Here is a 15,237-nt window from a genome sequence, read left to right on the forward strand (position 1 = left end):
GTTCACACCTCACATTCCCAAGAGACCCTCCCTGCCATATGCAGCCCCCTGGAAAAATATATACTAAGGACAGTTTCGTTCTTTGCATTATATCTCTAAGCTAACTTCAACACCATTCCAACAAAAATCTACTTCAAGAAATTTTTATAATAAAAATGAAGTAATCCTTTGTCCCTTTTCAGGGTTACAGATTTATCTTACCACAAATATCAAAAATATATTCTTTTATTTTTAAACTTCTTTATTGGAGTATAATTGCTTTACAGTGTTGTGTTATTTTCTGCTGTATAACAAAGTGAATCACCTATATGCATATGTATATCCCCATATCCCCTCCTTCTTATGTCTCCCTCCCACCCTCCTTACCCCACCCGTCTAGGTGGTCACAAAGCACCGAGCTGATCTCCCTGTGCTATGCAGCTGCTTCCCACTAGCTATCTATTTTACATTTGGTAGTGTGTATATGTCCATGCTACTCTCTCACTTCGTCCCAGCTTACCCTTGCCCCTCCCCATGTCCTCAAGTCCATTCTCTACGTCTGTGTCTTTATTCCTGTCCTGCCCTTAGGTTCATCAGAATCATTTTGTTGTTGTTGTTTAGATTCCATATATATGTGTTAGCATATGGTATTTGTTTTTCTGACTTACTTCACTCTGTATGACAGACTCTAGGTCCATCCACCTCACTACAAATAACTCAATTTCATTTCCTTTAATGGCTGAGTAATATTCCATTGTATATATGTGCCACATCTTCTTTATCCATTAATCTGTCGATGGACACTTAGGTTGCTTCCATGTCCTGGCTATTGTAAATAGTGCTGCAATTTGAACATTGTGGTACATGACTCTTTTTATAGTTTTCTCAGGGTATATGCCCAGTGGTGGGATTTCTGGGTAGTATGGTAGTTCTATATTTAGCTTTTTAAGGAACCTCCATACTGTTCTCCATAGTGGCTGTATCATTTACATTACCACCAACAGTGCAAGAGGGTTCCCTTTTCTCCACACCTTCTCCAGCACTTATTGCTTGTAGATTATTTTTTCTTTTCTTTTTTTTTTTTTTTTTGCGGTACGTGGGCCTCTCACTGTTGTGGCTCCTCCCATTGCAGAGCATAGGCTCTGGACGCCCAGGATCAGCGGCCATATCTCACAGGCCCAGCCACTCTGCGGCATGTGGGATCTTCCTGGACCGGGGCACGAACCTGTGTCCCCTGCATCGGCAGGCGGACTCTCAACCACTGCGCCAACAGGGAAGCCCTGTAGATTTTTTGATCGTGGCTATTCTGACCGGTGTGAGGTGATACCTCATTGTAGTTTTGATTTGTATTTCTCTAACGATTAGTGATGTTGAGCATCATTTCATGTGTTTGTTAGCAATCTGTATATCTTCTTTGGAGAAATGTCTATTTAGATCTTCTGCCCATTTTTGGATTGGGTTGTTTGTTTTTTTCATATTGAGCTGCATGAGCTGCTTGTAAATTTTGGAGATTAATCCTTTGTCAGTTGCTTCATTTGCAAATATTTTCTCCCATTCTGAGGGTTGTCTTTTTTATGGTTTCCTTTGCTGTGCAAAAGCTTTTAAGTTTCACTAGGTGTCATTTGTTTATTTTAGTTTTTATTTCCATTTCTCTAGGAGGTGGGTCAAAAAGGATCTTGCTGTGATTTATGTCATAGAGTGTTCTGCCTATGTTTTCCTCTAAGAGTTTTATAGTGTCTGGCCTTACATTTAGGTCTTTAATCCATTTTGAGTTTATTTTTGTGTATGGTGTTAGGAAGTGTTCTAATTTCATTCTTTTACATGTAGCCGTCCAGTTTTCCCAGCACCACTTATTGAAGAGGCTGTCTTTTCTCCACTGTATATTCTTGCCTCCTTTATCAAAGATAAGGTGTGTGGGTTTATCTCTGGGCTTTCTATCCTGTTCCATTGATCTATATTTCTGTTTTTGTGCCAGTACCATACTGTCTTGATTACTGTAGCTTTCTAGTATAGTCTGAAGTCCGGGAGCCTGATTCCTCCAGCTCCGTTTTTCTTTCTCAAGCTTGCTTTGGCTACTCGAGGTCTTTTCTGTTTCCATACAAATTGTGAAACTTTTTGTTCCAGTTCTGTGAAAAATGCCATTGGTAGTTTAATAGGGATTGCATTGAATCTGTAGATTGCTTTGGGCAGTGTAGACATTTTCACAATGTTGATTCTTCCAATCCAAGAACATGGTATATCTCTCCGTCTGTTGGTATCATCTTTAATTTCTTTCATCAGTGTCTTACAGTTTTCTGCATACAGGTCTTTTGTCTCCTTAGGTAGGTTTATTCCTAGGTATTTTATTCTTTTTGTTGCAATGGTAAATGGGAGTGTTTCCTTAATTTCTCTTTCAGATTTTTTATCATTAGTATATAGGAATGCAAGAGATTTCTGTGCATTAATTTTGTATCCTGCAACTTTACCAAATTCATTGATTAGCTGTAGTTGTTTTCTGGTAGCATCTTTAGGATTCTCTATGTATAGTATCATGTCATCTGCAAACAGTGACAATTTTAATTATTCTTTTCTGATTTGGATTCCTTTTATTTATTTTTCTTCTCTGATTGCTGTGGCTAAAACTTCCAAAACTATGTTGAATAATAGTGTGAGAATGGGCACCCTTGTCTTGTTCCTGATCTTAGAGGAAATGGTTTCAGTTTTTCACCATTGAGAACGATGTTGGCTGTGGGTTTGTCATATATGGCCTTTATTATGTTGAGGTAGTTTCCCTCTATGACTACTTTCTAGAGAGTTTCTATCATAAATTGGTGTTGAATTTTGTTGAAAGCTTTTTCTGCATCTATTGAGATGATCATATGGTTTTTCTCCTTCAATTTGTTAATATGGTTTATCACGTTGATTGATTTACATATATTGGAGAAACCTTGCATTCGTGGGATAAACCCACTTGATCATGGTCTATGACTCTTTTAATGTGCTGTTGGATTCTGTTTGCTAGTATTTTGTTGAGGATTTTTGCATCTATGTTCATCAGTGATATTGGCCTGTAGTTTTCTTTTTTGTGACATCTTTGTCTGGTTTTGGTATCAGGGTGATGGTGGCCTCATAGAATGAGTTTGGGAGTGTTCCTCCCTCTGCTATATTTTGGAATAGTTTGAGAAGGATGGGTGTTAGCTCTTCTCTAAATGTTTGATAGAATTCACCTGTGAAGCCATCTGGTCCTGGACTTTTGTTTGTTGGAAGATTTTTAATTACAGTTTCAATTTCATTACTTGTGATTGGTCTGTTCGTGTTTTCTATTTCTTCCTGGTTCAGTCTTGGAAGGTTGTGCTTTTCTAAAAATTTGTCCATTTCTCCCAGGTTGTCCATTTTATTGGCATAGAGTTACTTGTAGTAATCTCTCATGATCCTTTGTATTTCTGCAGTGTCAGTTGTTACTTCTCCTTTTTCATTTCTAATTCTGTTGATTTGAGTCTTCTCCCTTTCTTTTCTTGATGAGTCTGGCTAATGGTTTATCAATTTTGTTTATCTTCTCAAAGAATCAGTTTTTAGTTTTGTTGATCTTTGCTATTGTTTCCTTCATTTCTCAAAAAGATATTGCAATCTTGGTAGGATATTGCCATAGTAAAGTTAAAGTAAGAACTTTAAGGTAATAGTTCCTGAACTTGACACCTGCCAGATGAGGAAAATGATTATCTGATTGTATTTCTCAGTTTTAAACTGCAGAATATTCCTGATAAGACTGTAAGAGCATCCGATAGTAACATTAATAACCTCTTTTTGGTCTCAAAATGTTCCAGTTCTAAGACTGTCCTCTGGAAAATGTCATAGAACGTAGCTTATGAACAGAGAATATGTTACAAGCACTTTATTAGTAAAGCACTGGGTATTCTTCTAGGGACTAGAATCTAGTAAATATATAATTTTCTGTTATAAGGGGCTTATTTTTCATATTTTGGGGTATAAATGGAGGTACTGAAATCATTTTGTAATTTGGTTAAAATGCCATACAAATTTTGCCTCATTTAAGTAAAAGATTTCTCAGATGAATGTATTTCTTAAAGACTACTTGTAGTGTTTTACCTGCTACATGTTTATTGTATATTACTCTAATTTTCATAAAGAACTTAGAGAAAAATCCCAAATCAGAACTTTGATTCTGGTTCCTCCACGATATTAACTTGATTTTCCATGCTGGCCTTGTTTTTTTCCTTCAAATTCTGATTTTGAAAAATCTCAAACATGTAGAAAAGTTTAAAGGATCTACACACTCCTTTCTTTATCTGTCCACTTAGACTCAACAATTATTAACATTTTGCCACATTGCTTTTTTTGTTTTTCCTTCTATTTTTCTTTTCCCTAAACTATTGGTTTGGCCAAAAAGTTCATTCAGGATTTGCCGTAGTTATTGAAAACACCAAATGAACTTTTTGGCCAACCCAATACTTGCAAGATATGAGTATCGTGACACTTCACCCCTAAATACATCAGTCCCTGATGCTTTTCTAAAAGTAGAAGGGATAACCCAAGACATTGCAAGTGAATATTCTCCCTTTCGCTGGATTTAGAATAAAAGTTGAAGGGTTTTTGTTTGTTTGTTTTGCCATTCAAAGGAAAACACTGGAGCATGTGCACAGTATGAATAATGAGAAAGCACTGTGAAATGTATGATTTACCTAAATCTTTAATACTACTACTAATAAGATACTATCTGTAACATGTACTACTATGTGCTGAACACTATTCTAAACATATTACTCTTTTATTCTTCAAAACAATGCTGCAAGTGAGGTATTTTTGTTTTCCCATTTTACAGATTAGTGAACTAGCCTGTCTGATTTCAGAGCCCTTCCTTTTTCCACTGTACCATGTAAAACAAACATCAGTAATCTCTATTGATTAATCTAGATTCACTTGAGAAAAAAATGTGCCGCAACTGGTGTGATTTGTCAAAGACACAGGCTCGGGAATTCCCTGGAGGTCTAGTGGTTACGACTCCGAATTTCCACTGCAGGGGGCACTGGTTCGATCCCTGGTCGGGGAACTAAGATCCTGCATGCTGCGAGGCGCGGCCAAAAAAACAAACAAAGGAAAGAAAAACACAGGCTCCTTTCAATGACCCTTTTTCTTCCTTGTCACCTAATTCCTAAAATTAACCTGGTGTCTTTACATTATCTTAATGAAAACGTACTAGTTGAATGGGAAAATGAAAAAGTACCTACATGTCAGAGGTGACTGAATGCATTTAATGGTTTTATCTGTGACAGCGTGAGTATTCCAAATAAAGGGAATGTGAAGGTGTATTTCCTCCCTGACGATTTACTAGTTTTGAGGACTGATAATCAATGATAACTGGTAACTATAAAATAGCTCAATAATACTAATGAATTATTCTATATGAAATGAAAAAGAGCTGCATGAAATAAAGCAAATATTGAACAGGCAGAGTTCTTCAAACAAGTACAAATTAACTTAGCAATCAAATCCAACTGTAAATGAAACGCCATTATGACATTAGAGAAAAACCTCATGGAGTTAGGACAAATCAAAGGACAATGTATTCACACTCTTTCATACACCTCTCACTGCACTCAGGTACGTGCACGTACATACACATAGGCACATGCACGAGTGAGCAAAAACATGCCTCCACTCTCCTACCCCCCAACACATGTGCAGACCCAGGTTAGAGCTGCTCCATGCATGCCCAGTGCCCAACTCTCTGGCCATTAGGACACTGCACGTGCCCTTCTCCCTCCTTCCACCCTTCCTCCCCGCTGCCTAGGGCTCCTTAAATACCTTCAAAATACAGGGAATCCCAGAAGGTCTTCGGGTCTGTACACTGCATTACCTTCATGCCAAGGTACAGAGAAGGGGCAGAGATAGCAAACAATGAGGGTTCAGACCAGGCTGAGAGCTTCTGATTATACAGAGGATAGGAAGTGGGAATTCCTACAGCCAGCCCCCTGTCCAATCCAGAATACCTTCAGGGCAGAGACCTTCGTAGACCTTAGGCCCCCAATTATAATCTGGATCATATTTTCAATACAGGGCTCATGAGACAGCTGGCCACAACTGTCAAAGACCAGCTGCGCTGAGAGAAAGGGTTCCTGCCTTGGAGCCTGTAAAAGAGGGTTAGGAGAGGTGGTGGGGCTAGATGTCAGTATCCGCTCCCTACCAGCTGGCCCCTGACTGCCCGCCAACCTCCACACATGCCACCCACCACCTCACTTGCAAGATGTTGGCCACAAAAGAGGTTATCTCGTCCTCTATGATGGACACGAGGTTCTGGCAAATCATGTAGTCTACCAGGCGGGCCAGTTGTCCCATCTGCAGCAACCAGGCTTCTGCCTGCTTCAGCTTCTGCTCCAGCTGCTGGCACTGCACCCTCTGAAGGTATAGGGAGCCCTGTCCTGTCCTGATCCCCTTGCAGTTTTTCACTTGCTCCTGCAGGCCCTGTTGCATGTGGTAGGTATCCTCGTGAATCTGTCAGAATAGAGAGTGGAAAATTCACTGGAGAAAGGGGGATGGAGACCAAACTGGCCACCCACTGGCCCGTTGCAAAGCCCTCAGGTCATGGAGCCTAAAACCTAGATATACACATGAATGGCTGCTTTTTAGTACAGATTGGCCCTGGAAATCTTTAGGCGACCAGGGAAGACGTGAAATGGAGAAGATACATGGAGAAGCTACAGTGAGTTATTTTGATAGGCCAGGCCTGTCTGCCAAGAGCCCCCAGGATGGAACTCAAATAGAAAATGTGTGCATGTGTAAATAGAGAGATTCACAATGCATAGATTAGACAAAGAAAAAGAGAGACTGGCTAAGTAAGGCTCAGCAATTATTCCAGGATATGGAGTCCGATCACCAGGCCTGGGTGATGTGGCCTGCTGACCAGCACAACACTGCCTTCTGTGAGAGTAGAAGCTGTCTCTGGCTACTGACATAGACTTTCTAGTGGGGGACAGGGAATAGGGTTGAAAGCCTGGGGACCTCTTTGTGGGTTCTTCTCGCAACTGGGGAGTTCCTCAGCCTACACAGGTGGCTGATAGTTGCCACCTCTGGGCCTGTCCTGTTGAGGAACAGCGGGGAGACACCAGAAAGACACATTTGGCCAGATGGACCTTTTGTCCTTGCTGCTCTCCTATTCTTTCTGATGCTCAACAGAGCTTGTGATTAGAACTACGAGTGGTCTGTGGATTGTATTCTGCTAACTCTGAGCTCAGATCCCAGTCTTCTGAGATCCAGACCCAAGGCAGTTGAGACTGCTAGGCGTGTCATATACGGACATGCCTCGGACTTGGCGAGGTGTCCTCTCCTGTGCTCTAGCAATACCCTCAATACCCAGTGCTTCCCACGTCATAGTCCTTAGTCCAGTGTACCATTATCTACTCGTGTGACTCATCCACTACACTGTAAATTCTCCAAGGAGGCCTCCGTCACACCTTATTTCATGTCTCTACTGCTTAACACAGTGCCTGGCATGGCCCGTTCCACAGTAAATGTTCATAAAAAGAATGTACCACCTCACACTGAAAGGGCTTACTGAGTGATAACTAGGATAAAACCATAAAAACAACAACAACAATAGTTATTGAGTTGGCCGAAAAGTTTGTTTAGGTTTTTCCATAACATCTTATCAGTATATGTTTTTAAAACCTCATCATTAGGGGCAATATCTTTAGAGTTCTAAGGAAATTTTTAAAACCTAGGATACTGTATCTAGCCACAGTATCACTTTTTGTTTGAGGATGAATAAAGTTTGAGGATGAATAAAGACATTCTTAGATATACAAAGACTAAAAATTCACCATCCACAGATTCTCTCTGGAAAAAAAAATAAACAACAGTATATTTCTGACAGAGGAAAATGAATATAAGAGGATAAAGTGGTCTACAAGAAGCTCTGATGAGCAAAAAACAATTTGTGATACACATCGTTAATTCTAAATGAGTAGCTGTAAAACAAGAATGTTCATAACAATCTAGAACTAAAATTCCAGGAGATATCAATAAAAGCATAATGAGAAGGGTAGAGAGTGGGGAGAGGAAGAGAGGAGAGAAAGGAAATTAGAAGAGTGCTAAGGTTTTATTCTGCTTAGAAGAAAGATATAGACACAAACTCAACCTGGCATTCATTCAGTCAACAAATATTCACAGAGCACCTACTCCATGGCATACACTATAGTAAGCAATAGAGACATGTTAGTGAATGAAACAGATAAAAATCCCTACCCTCTTGTTGGGGGGGAATACAAGAAACATAATAAATAAGTAATATACAGTAAACATATAAATAATAAATTTATATTGTATGTGAAAATTATAAGTGCTGTGAAAAAAACAACAGAGCAGAAGAAGAGGAATCAGGAGTTCTCGTAATAATGGAGCTTTCACAATCTCAAATAGGGTGACTAGAGAAGGCCTCTCTGAGTGGGTGTTTTTAGGAAAAGACATGAAAGAAACATTGTTATAAAAATATAAATTGAACAGCTACCTCTGTTAGGCAGGTGTATAAATGTCTTACATAGGCATTCAGCTGCAAGGAAGAGAAAACCAGAAAAAGTATGGCTTAAGCAAGTAAAGGTTTATTTAATGCAGTAAGAAATCCATGGATGGCATATTGCCCCAATAATATCAGTCAGAACAAAGCTCCCTCTATCTTCCTCTTCTTCCATCCTCAATATGCCTTTCGCCCTCATCGTGGTGAGATGGCTTCCCCAGCACCAGAAATTTCATCCAAGGGTTAGGCAATAAGACAGGAGTAAAGGTCCCCAAAGACATTCCAGTTGGATCTGCCTCTTTCTAAAAGTTTTCCCAGTGACTTCCACTTAAGTTTCATTGCCCAGAACTGAGTTACAAGCCTTTCTCCAGGTAGGAGTCTAAGAAAAGAAATAAAATCAAGATTCTGAAACTAAGAAAGATGAGTAGACACTGAGTAGTTCCTGGGCAATCACGAGAAGAATAAAATGTATAACATCCAAATCAGAAGAGGATAGCAATAGCAACAAAAATGTAAAACAACCCAATGAAGGACAAAAAACACAAGGAAGACTCAAATAGAAAGCATAGGAAATAGAAAACACCAAAATGAGATGGGAAAAACAAAGCCAAGCCTGTAACAGACCCTCAGACAAAACGTTTCCCAGCTCTTTCTAAGAGATATATATAAAACAAAGTAACAAAGGGAGGTTGAAAACAAAGGGATAGAAGAAGATAGTTCAAGCAAATGCTTGATGCTGTTAATATCAGACAAAAGAGAACTCTAGTAGAAAAGTAGTAATAAGAGTGAAGACATTTTCATATCAATAAAGTTATGAACCTTTATGCACATAACAACATGATTTTGAAGTACATGTTGCAAACCTAAAGAACATCAAGGAGACATTAATAAATCTATAGTCATAGGAGGGGATTTTTTTTTTTTTTTTCTTTGCCGTATGCGGGCCTCTCACTGTTGTGGCCTCTCCCGTTGCAGAGCATAGGCTCTGGACACGCAGGCTCAGCAGCCATGGCTCACGGGCCCAGCCGCTCCACGGCATGTGGGATCTTCCCGGACCGGGGCACGAACCCGTGTCCCCTGCATCGGCAGGCGGACTCTCAACCACTGCGCCACCAGGGGAGCCCATAGGAGGGGATTTTTAATGTATATCTCTCAGTGACCATTAAATGTGATGTATGATTCTGGATTGGATCATAAAGCAGGGAAGAAAACATAGTTAAAAAGGACATTATTGAAATAATTGGCAAATTTTTAATAAGCGTTGTGGGTTAGATAGTAGAACATATCAAAGTGAAATTCCTAATTTTTTATAATTGTACTATAGTTATGGAAGAAAATGTTCTTGTTCTTACAATAAACACACTGGCATATTTAGGGGTAAATGGACTTGATGTCTGCAACTCACTCTCAGATGGTTCAGCAAAATAATGTATATACACATAGAGAAATAAAAAGAGCATAAAGGATAACATAAAAGGGACAAAAATAACCATCTGGGTGAAAGGTATATGAGAATTTATTACACTATCCTTGCAACTCTCCTAATAAGTTTGAAATTATATCAAAATTAAAAGTTACACAAGGAAGGAAAGAAGGGAGGAAGGAAGGAAATGGGTTTATCCCAGTAATGCAAAGGTGGTCTAACACTGAGAATTCACCATATTAACAGACTAAAGGAGAAAAATCCCATGATCATCTAAATAAAAGTAGAAAAAAAATCATTGGACAAAATTCAACACCCATTCATGAAAAAAACCCTCTTAACAAACTAGGAATTGAAGGAAACTTCCTTAAAAATTGGTAAGAGTGTCTACCAAACATTCTCATTTAATATCATTATTTATTTGTTTCTAATCTATTTGAGTTGTTCAGTAATGCTACATTTTGACGGGCAGCAGCATGTTTTTATTTAGCACAGATTACAAGCTTGGTTCTGTAACAATCCAGTTGCCAGCTGTGTTGATTACTCATCTTCCCTCACTGCCCCCCCCCCGCCTTTGGGGTGACTGCCAACAGGGACAGGTTCCATTCACTCCACATAGCAGCACAGAAAGAGGTAACTGTTGCATTTGCTTGTCCTTTCACTCTTTTTATGGTGATTTTTTTAAAAATTAATTTTAATATAGACAATGTATTATTTTATGGTTTATAATTTTTATATTTTAAGAAACCCTGAGATGATAAAAATATTATCCCATAATATCTTCTGAAAGCTTTTCGGATTTTCTTTTCATACTTAATGTCTTTTATCCACCATGAATTAATTTTTTTCTTTTTTTTTGGTTGCATTCGGTCTTTGTTGCTACACACGGGCTTTCTCTAGTTGCAGTGAGCGGGGGCTACTCTTCCTTGTGGTGCACAGGCTTCTCTTGTTGTGGAGCTCGGGCTCTACACGCGCGGCCTTCAGTAGTTGTGGCTTGCGGGCTCTAGAGCGCAGGCTCGGTAGTTGTGGCACACGGGCTTACTTGCTCTGTGGCATGTGGGATCTTCCTGGATCAGGGATCAAACCCGTGTCCCCTGCATTGGCAGGCGTATCCTTAACCACTGCGCCACCAGGGAAGCCCCACCATGAATTAATTTTTGTGTATGGTATAGCAACTATTAGAAAACAGTAATGCTTTAAAACACCTTTTATAATAGCAACAAAAAATATCAAATATCTAGTAATAAATCTAATGAAATATTTTCGGGACCTCTAAAGGAAACCTACAAAACCTTGTTAAGAGTAATTAAAGAGGGACATGCAGGGGACATGGGTTCGAGCCCTGGTCTGGGAGGATCCCACATGCCGCGGAGCAACTAGGCCCGTGAGCCACAACTACTGAGCCTGCGCGTCTGGAGCCTGTGCTCCGCAACAAGAGAGGCCGCCATAGTGAGAGGCCCGCGCACCGCAATGAAGAGGGGCCCCCGCCTGCCACAACTAGAGAAAGCCCTCGCACAGAAACGAAAGACGCAACACAGCAAAAATAAATAAATTAACTGATAAACTCCTACCCCCAACATCTTAAAAAAAAAAAAAAGACATACAAAAATGTTCATAACAGTTATTCACAATAGTAAAAAACTGGAACCAACATAAGTGTCCATCAACAGGAGAGTTAACAAGTAAACTGTGGTACATTTTTATAGTAAAACACTACATAGCAATACAAAAGAGTGAGCCACTACTACCTGCGATGTTATGGATAAATCTCACTAACATAATGTGGAGTGGAAAAAAGCCAGACGAAAAAGAGAACATGCTGTCTGATTCCATTTACATGAAATTCCAAATCAGACAAAATTAATCTATGGTGACAGAGGTCAGAGCAGTGGTTACCTTTGTGGAGGCACTGATGAGAGAGGTACCGGGGAGCTTGCTGAGGTGCTATGAATGCTCTATATCTTGACCTGCTGGTAGTTACATGGGTGTATACATATGCAAAAATTTCAATAAACTGTATTTAGGTGGCATGTATCACAGATACAAAGTAGGCACACGAAGGAAGGACTCCATGACTGGATGCTTCTACCAGCCACAGTGTCCTGTCAAAGGTTCAAGATATGCTCAGACATGAGCCTAGCAGCATGAAAGATGAGGATTCCAACTCTCAAATTCTCTAACACTCCTGGCACAAACAACTGAAAAAAAGACGTTGTTATGTTCCTTTTCCTCTCTGCTCAAGGCTTTAGGAAAAGGTTGAGTCCAAGTCTCTGCCTACCTGTTATTAATCCATCCACCTAGAGCAGAGACTGCTGTTGCTGGACAGGACAATGGCTCTGAGCCAACTGCAGAGTCCAGAACACACAGGCAAGCTTAAGCCAAGAGAAGGCTGAAACACTGGCGAGTTCAGCTTGGAGAAAAAGCTCCCAATAAATCGGAGCCTCTTACCAGATGAAGGATGGATGTGCAGAGATGCATGCAGCGATGGAGCAGCCGCAGAGCTTTGTGGTTTTCCTTGGCTAGAGCCCGCCGTAGGTCCAGCAACTCGTAGCACTGATCTGCTTCACGGGGGAGCCAGGACACAGAGTGCAGCTCCTGCAGAAGCCTGGAATCAAGGACTAAACTGCTCAGAGCCAGCGACTCTGCCCTCTTACCTTGGACACCTTTGACTTCTTCCTAGCCCAGCTCACATCAGAATGAGCAAAGGTTTAGAGAGGTTATAATATTCCCAGGGACCAACAGTGATAGCCTCCTCTTGAGGGTTCTTTGGAAGAGTTTAAGCCCAGGAAGTTGCTGGCTGGGGAACTCTTTGGGAAAGGCTTGGGGTATGTGCAAATGTTTTTGTTTTTTTGTTTTATGTATTTAATTTTTTTTTAATTTTTGGATTTTATTTATTTTTTTATGCAGCAGGTTCTTATTAGTTATCTATTGTAAATGTTTACACTGAGTTACCTTTCTGCCAGGAAAGAGGGTCAAAGAGATCCCAAGGTGTGACTTAGAAGGAGAGACTGCAGAGGCTTCTTCCATGGAATAGGGGAAGCCAAGGGCCCTAACAGTCTAGATGGACAGGTAGGTTTTATTTTATTTTTTCTTTCTTTCTTTATTTTTTTACTATTTTTTAACATCTTTATTGGAGTATAATTGCTTTACAATGTTGTGTTAGTTTCTGCTGTACAACAAAGTGAATCAGCTATATGTATACATATATCCCCATATCTCCTCCCTCTTGCGTCTCCCTCCCACCCTCCCTATCCCACCCCTCTAGGTGGTCACAAAGCACCGAGCTGATCTCCCTGTGCTATGTGGCTGCTTCCTACTATCTATCTATTTTACATTTGGTGGTGTATATAGGACAGGTAGGTTTTAGAATCAAAGGTGAGGAACCTTCAACTTCCCTATGGGGAAGTTTCATCCCTGACGAAACCCCACTTCTCTTATTCATTCCCCAAACAACCACCCTGAAAAATCTACATCTCTAAATATCCTGGAAAAAATGAAGGACCCCCCTAATAAGCAGAGGATGATCACAATGGGTGTAATTTATTCAGTACCTCTTGGGGCACTGAACATGGTACTTTATATTCACAATCTCATTTAATTCTCACTACAGCTGTGAGTAGCAGAAATCTTCCTCTCTTGTTTTCAGATCAGGAAACTGGGGCTCAAAGAGTAAAGTCCCTTGCTAGTGTTCAGGACTTAAATTCAGATCTGTGCCGCCCAATTATGCCATGATGATTAAGCTAGACTGGAGGATACCTAGAGCAGAGGTTGCAAACTGGTAGCCCATGGGCCGAGTTCAGACTGAAAAGGTTTGTATATGTACCACTAAGAGTTGGCCAGCACAGTGTTTTAATAAAAATTTTCACTAACCAGGTAAAATTAAGAGATTTGACAACAAAATGTGGATTCCCAGGTCATCCTGAAAAAATAATGTGGCTGACACACTGGACCCATGTTCCCCATGGCAACAGTCAGTTGGAACTGAGTAGTGACTGTTCTCTTCAGGTGCAATCTCCAGACTGACTGCAGTTCCACACTCCCTAAAGTCTTGAATCGAACCCACTGCATTTCTTCCATAGCTCCTCCTTGGGACCTGTAGGCATCTGAGCTTGCAACTCCTATCACAGAACATAACTGGAGTGGTTGAAGAGTTGTGCAGAGAAAGCAAGAAAGTACTGAAAATAGGAGTAACTAAGCTTTTCTTAAAAAAAAAAGAATCCAATTAATACCATAGTAAGAGCAGAGTTTCAAACACCTGCATTATCATCCTCAAATTTGATATTTAATAATGTATGATCTGGGGCAAGTTGATGTAGAAACTAATTAATACATAGAGCTATGTTTAGAATATATTATTCAGAGAAAAAAACTGGTTACTTAACAATATGTAAAGTATGATCACATTGGTATATGTGATGGAAAAAAGACTACAAGGATATGCAACAAAATGTTTGTCATGGTTATTTGTAGATGGTGAGACTGAAGATTTTCTTCCTTTGTGCTTTTTTTTTGTATTTTCCAAATCTTCTACGATGAACGTGTTGTTACTTCTTGTAAAATAATTTTTTAAAGTTCATTGAAGTTGTGTTTTGAAGACCTCACCTGCTAATATGGAGTAGCCCAACTCCAAAGTGGGGCACGGCAAAGAGCAGATGCTTCTCTAGGAAAGTCCGGTGCCGGTGCAGCCTCTGAAACTTCACACCCTTCTTCCAGCTACAGATCAGAGGGCAGTGACAGTGGCTGTTGCTCTTTATGACACTTCTTCCCAAATCCCATACCCGTCATCACCTACCAGGCCAAGGCCTTGCGTAAGAGGAAATACTTGAAGAACGGAATGAACTGGAGCTGTTGCCAGAGGACAGAGTGGTGGTGCCAGGTACCCAGCGTCATTGCCTCACTGCCCTCCACAGGATGTACGTGCAGGACCCCAAAGGGAGAGAAGATGTAGTGCTCAGAATTCACCTTGTTGGGTGGTACCACCATCAGGCTGTAAGGTCTTTAAGAAAGGGCACAGATCAGAGCCTTGCAAACTTGTGCAGACTCCAGGGAGGGACAAAAGAAGGACAGGAAGGGGGAAATAAGGAGGCAGGAAAGAAGGCGGAAGAAAGTGGGAAGAGGGGAAAGAGAGCAGAATGATCTTCAAACCAGAAAGATGGAATATTCAGAAGAAACAGAAGCCAAAAATAGGTGGGAAGAAAGAAAAAGACCCCTAGCCAGTCCCAAGAAGTTCCTATCTCCAGACCCAGAGAGCTAACATCCCATCAAATCTAAGATGCCATCAATTGTAAGCTTGCAGCATTTTTAAAATTATTTATTTGTTTGTTTATTT

The 15,237-nt window shown here is 40.3% G+C and overlaps 1 protein-coding gene across 1 annotated transcript in view; it reads right to left on the bottom strand.

Moving 5' to 3' along the window:
• The window catches only part of DNHD1 (dynein heavy chain domain 1), a gene marked incomplete at both ends in the record, with an annotated part of 65,411 nt that overhangs the window by 42,685 nt on the left and 7,489 nt on the right, over positions 1 to 15,237 (bottom strand). The window contains 6 exon segments of the mRNA XM_079929559.1: positions 5,782 to 5,833; positions 5,967 to 6,104; positions 6,214 to 6,468; positions 12,357 to 12,513; positions 14,511 to 14,621; positions 14,701 to 14,904. Coding sequence (XP_079785685.1) covers positions 5,782 to 5,833; positions 5,967 to 6,104; positions 6,214 to 6,468; positions 12,357 to 12,513; positions 14,511 to 14,621; positions 14,701 to 14,904 — 917 coding nt within the window.

The sequence above is a fragment of the Stenella coeruleoalba genome, assembly GCF_951394435.1.
Source record: "Stenella coeruleoalba genome assembly, chromosome: 8".
NCBI lineage: Eukaryota > Metazoa > Chordata > Mammalia > Artiodactyla > Delphinidae > Stenella > Stenella coeruleoalba.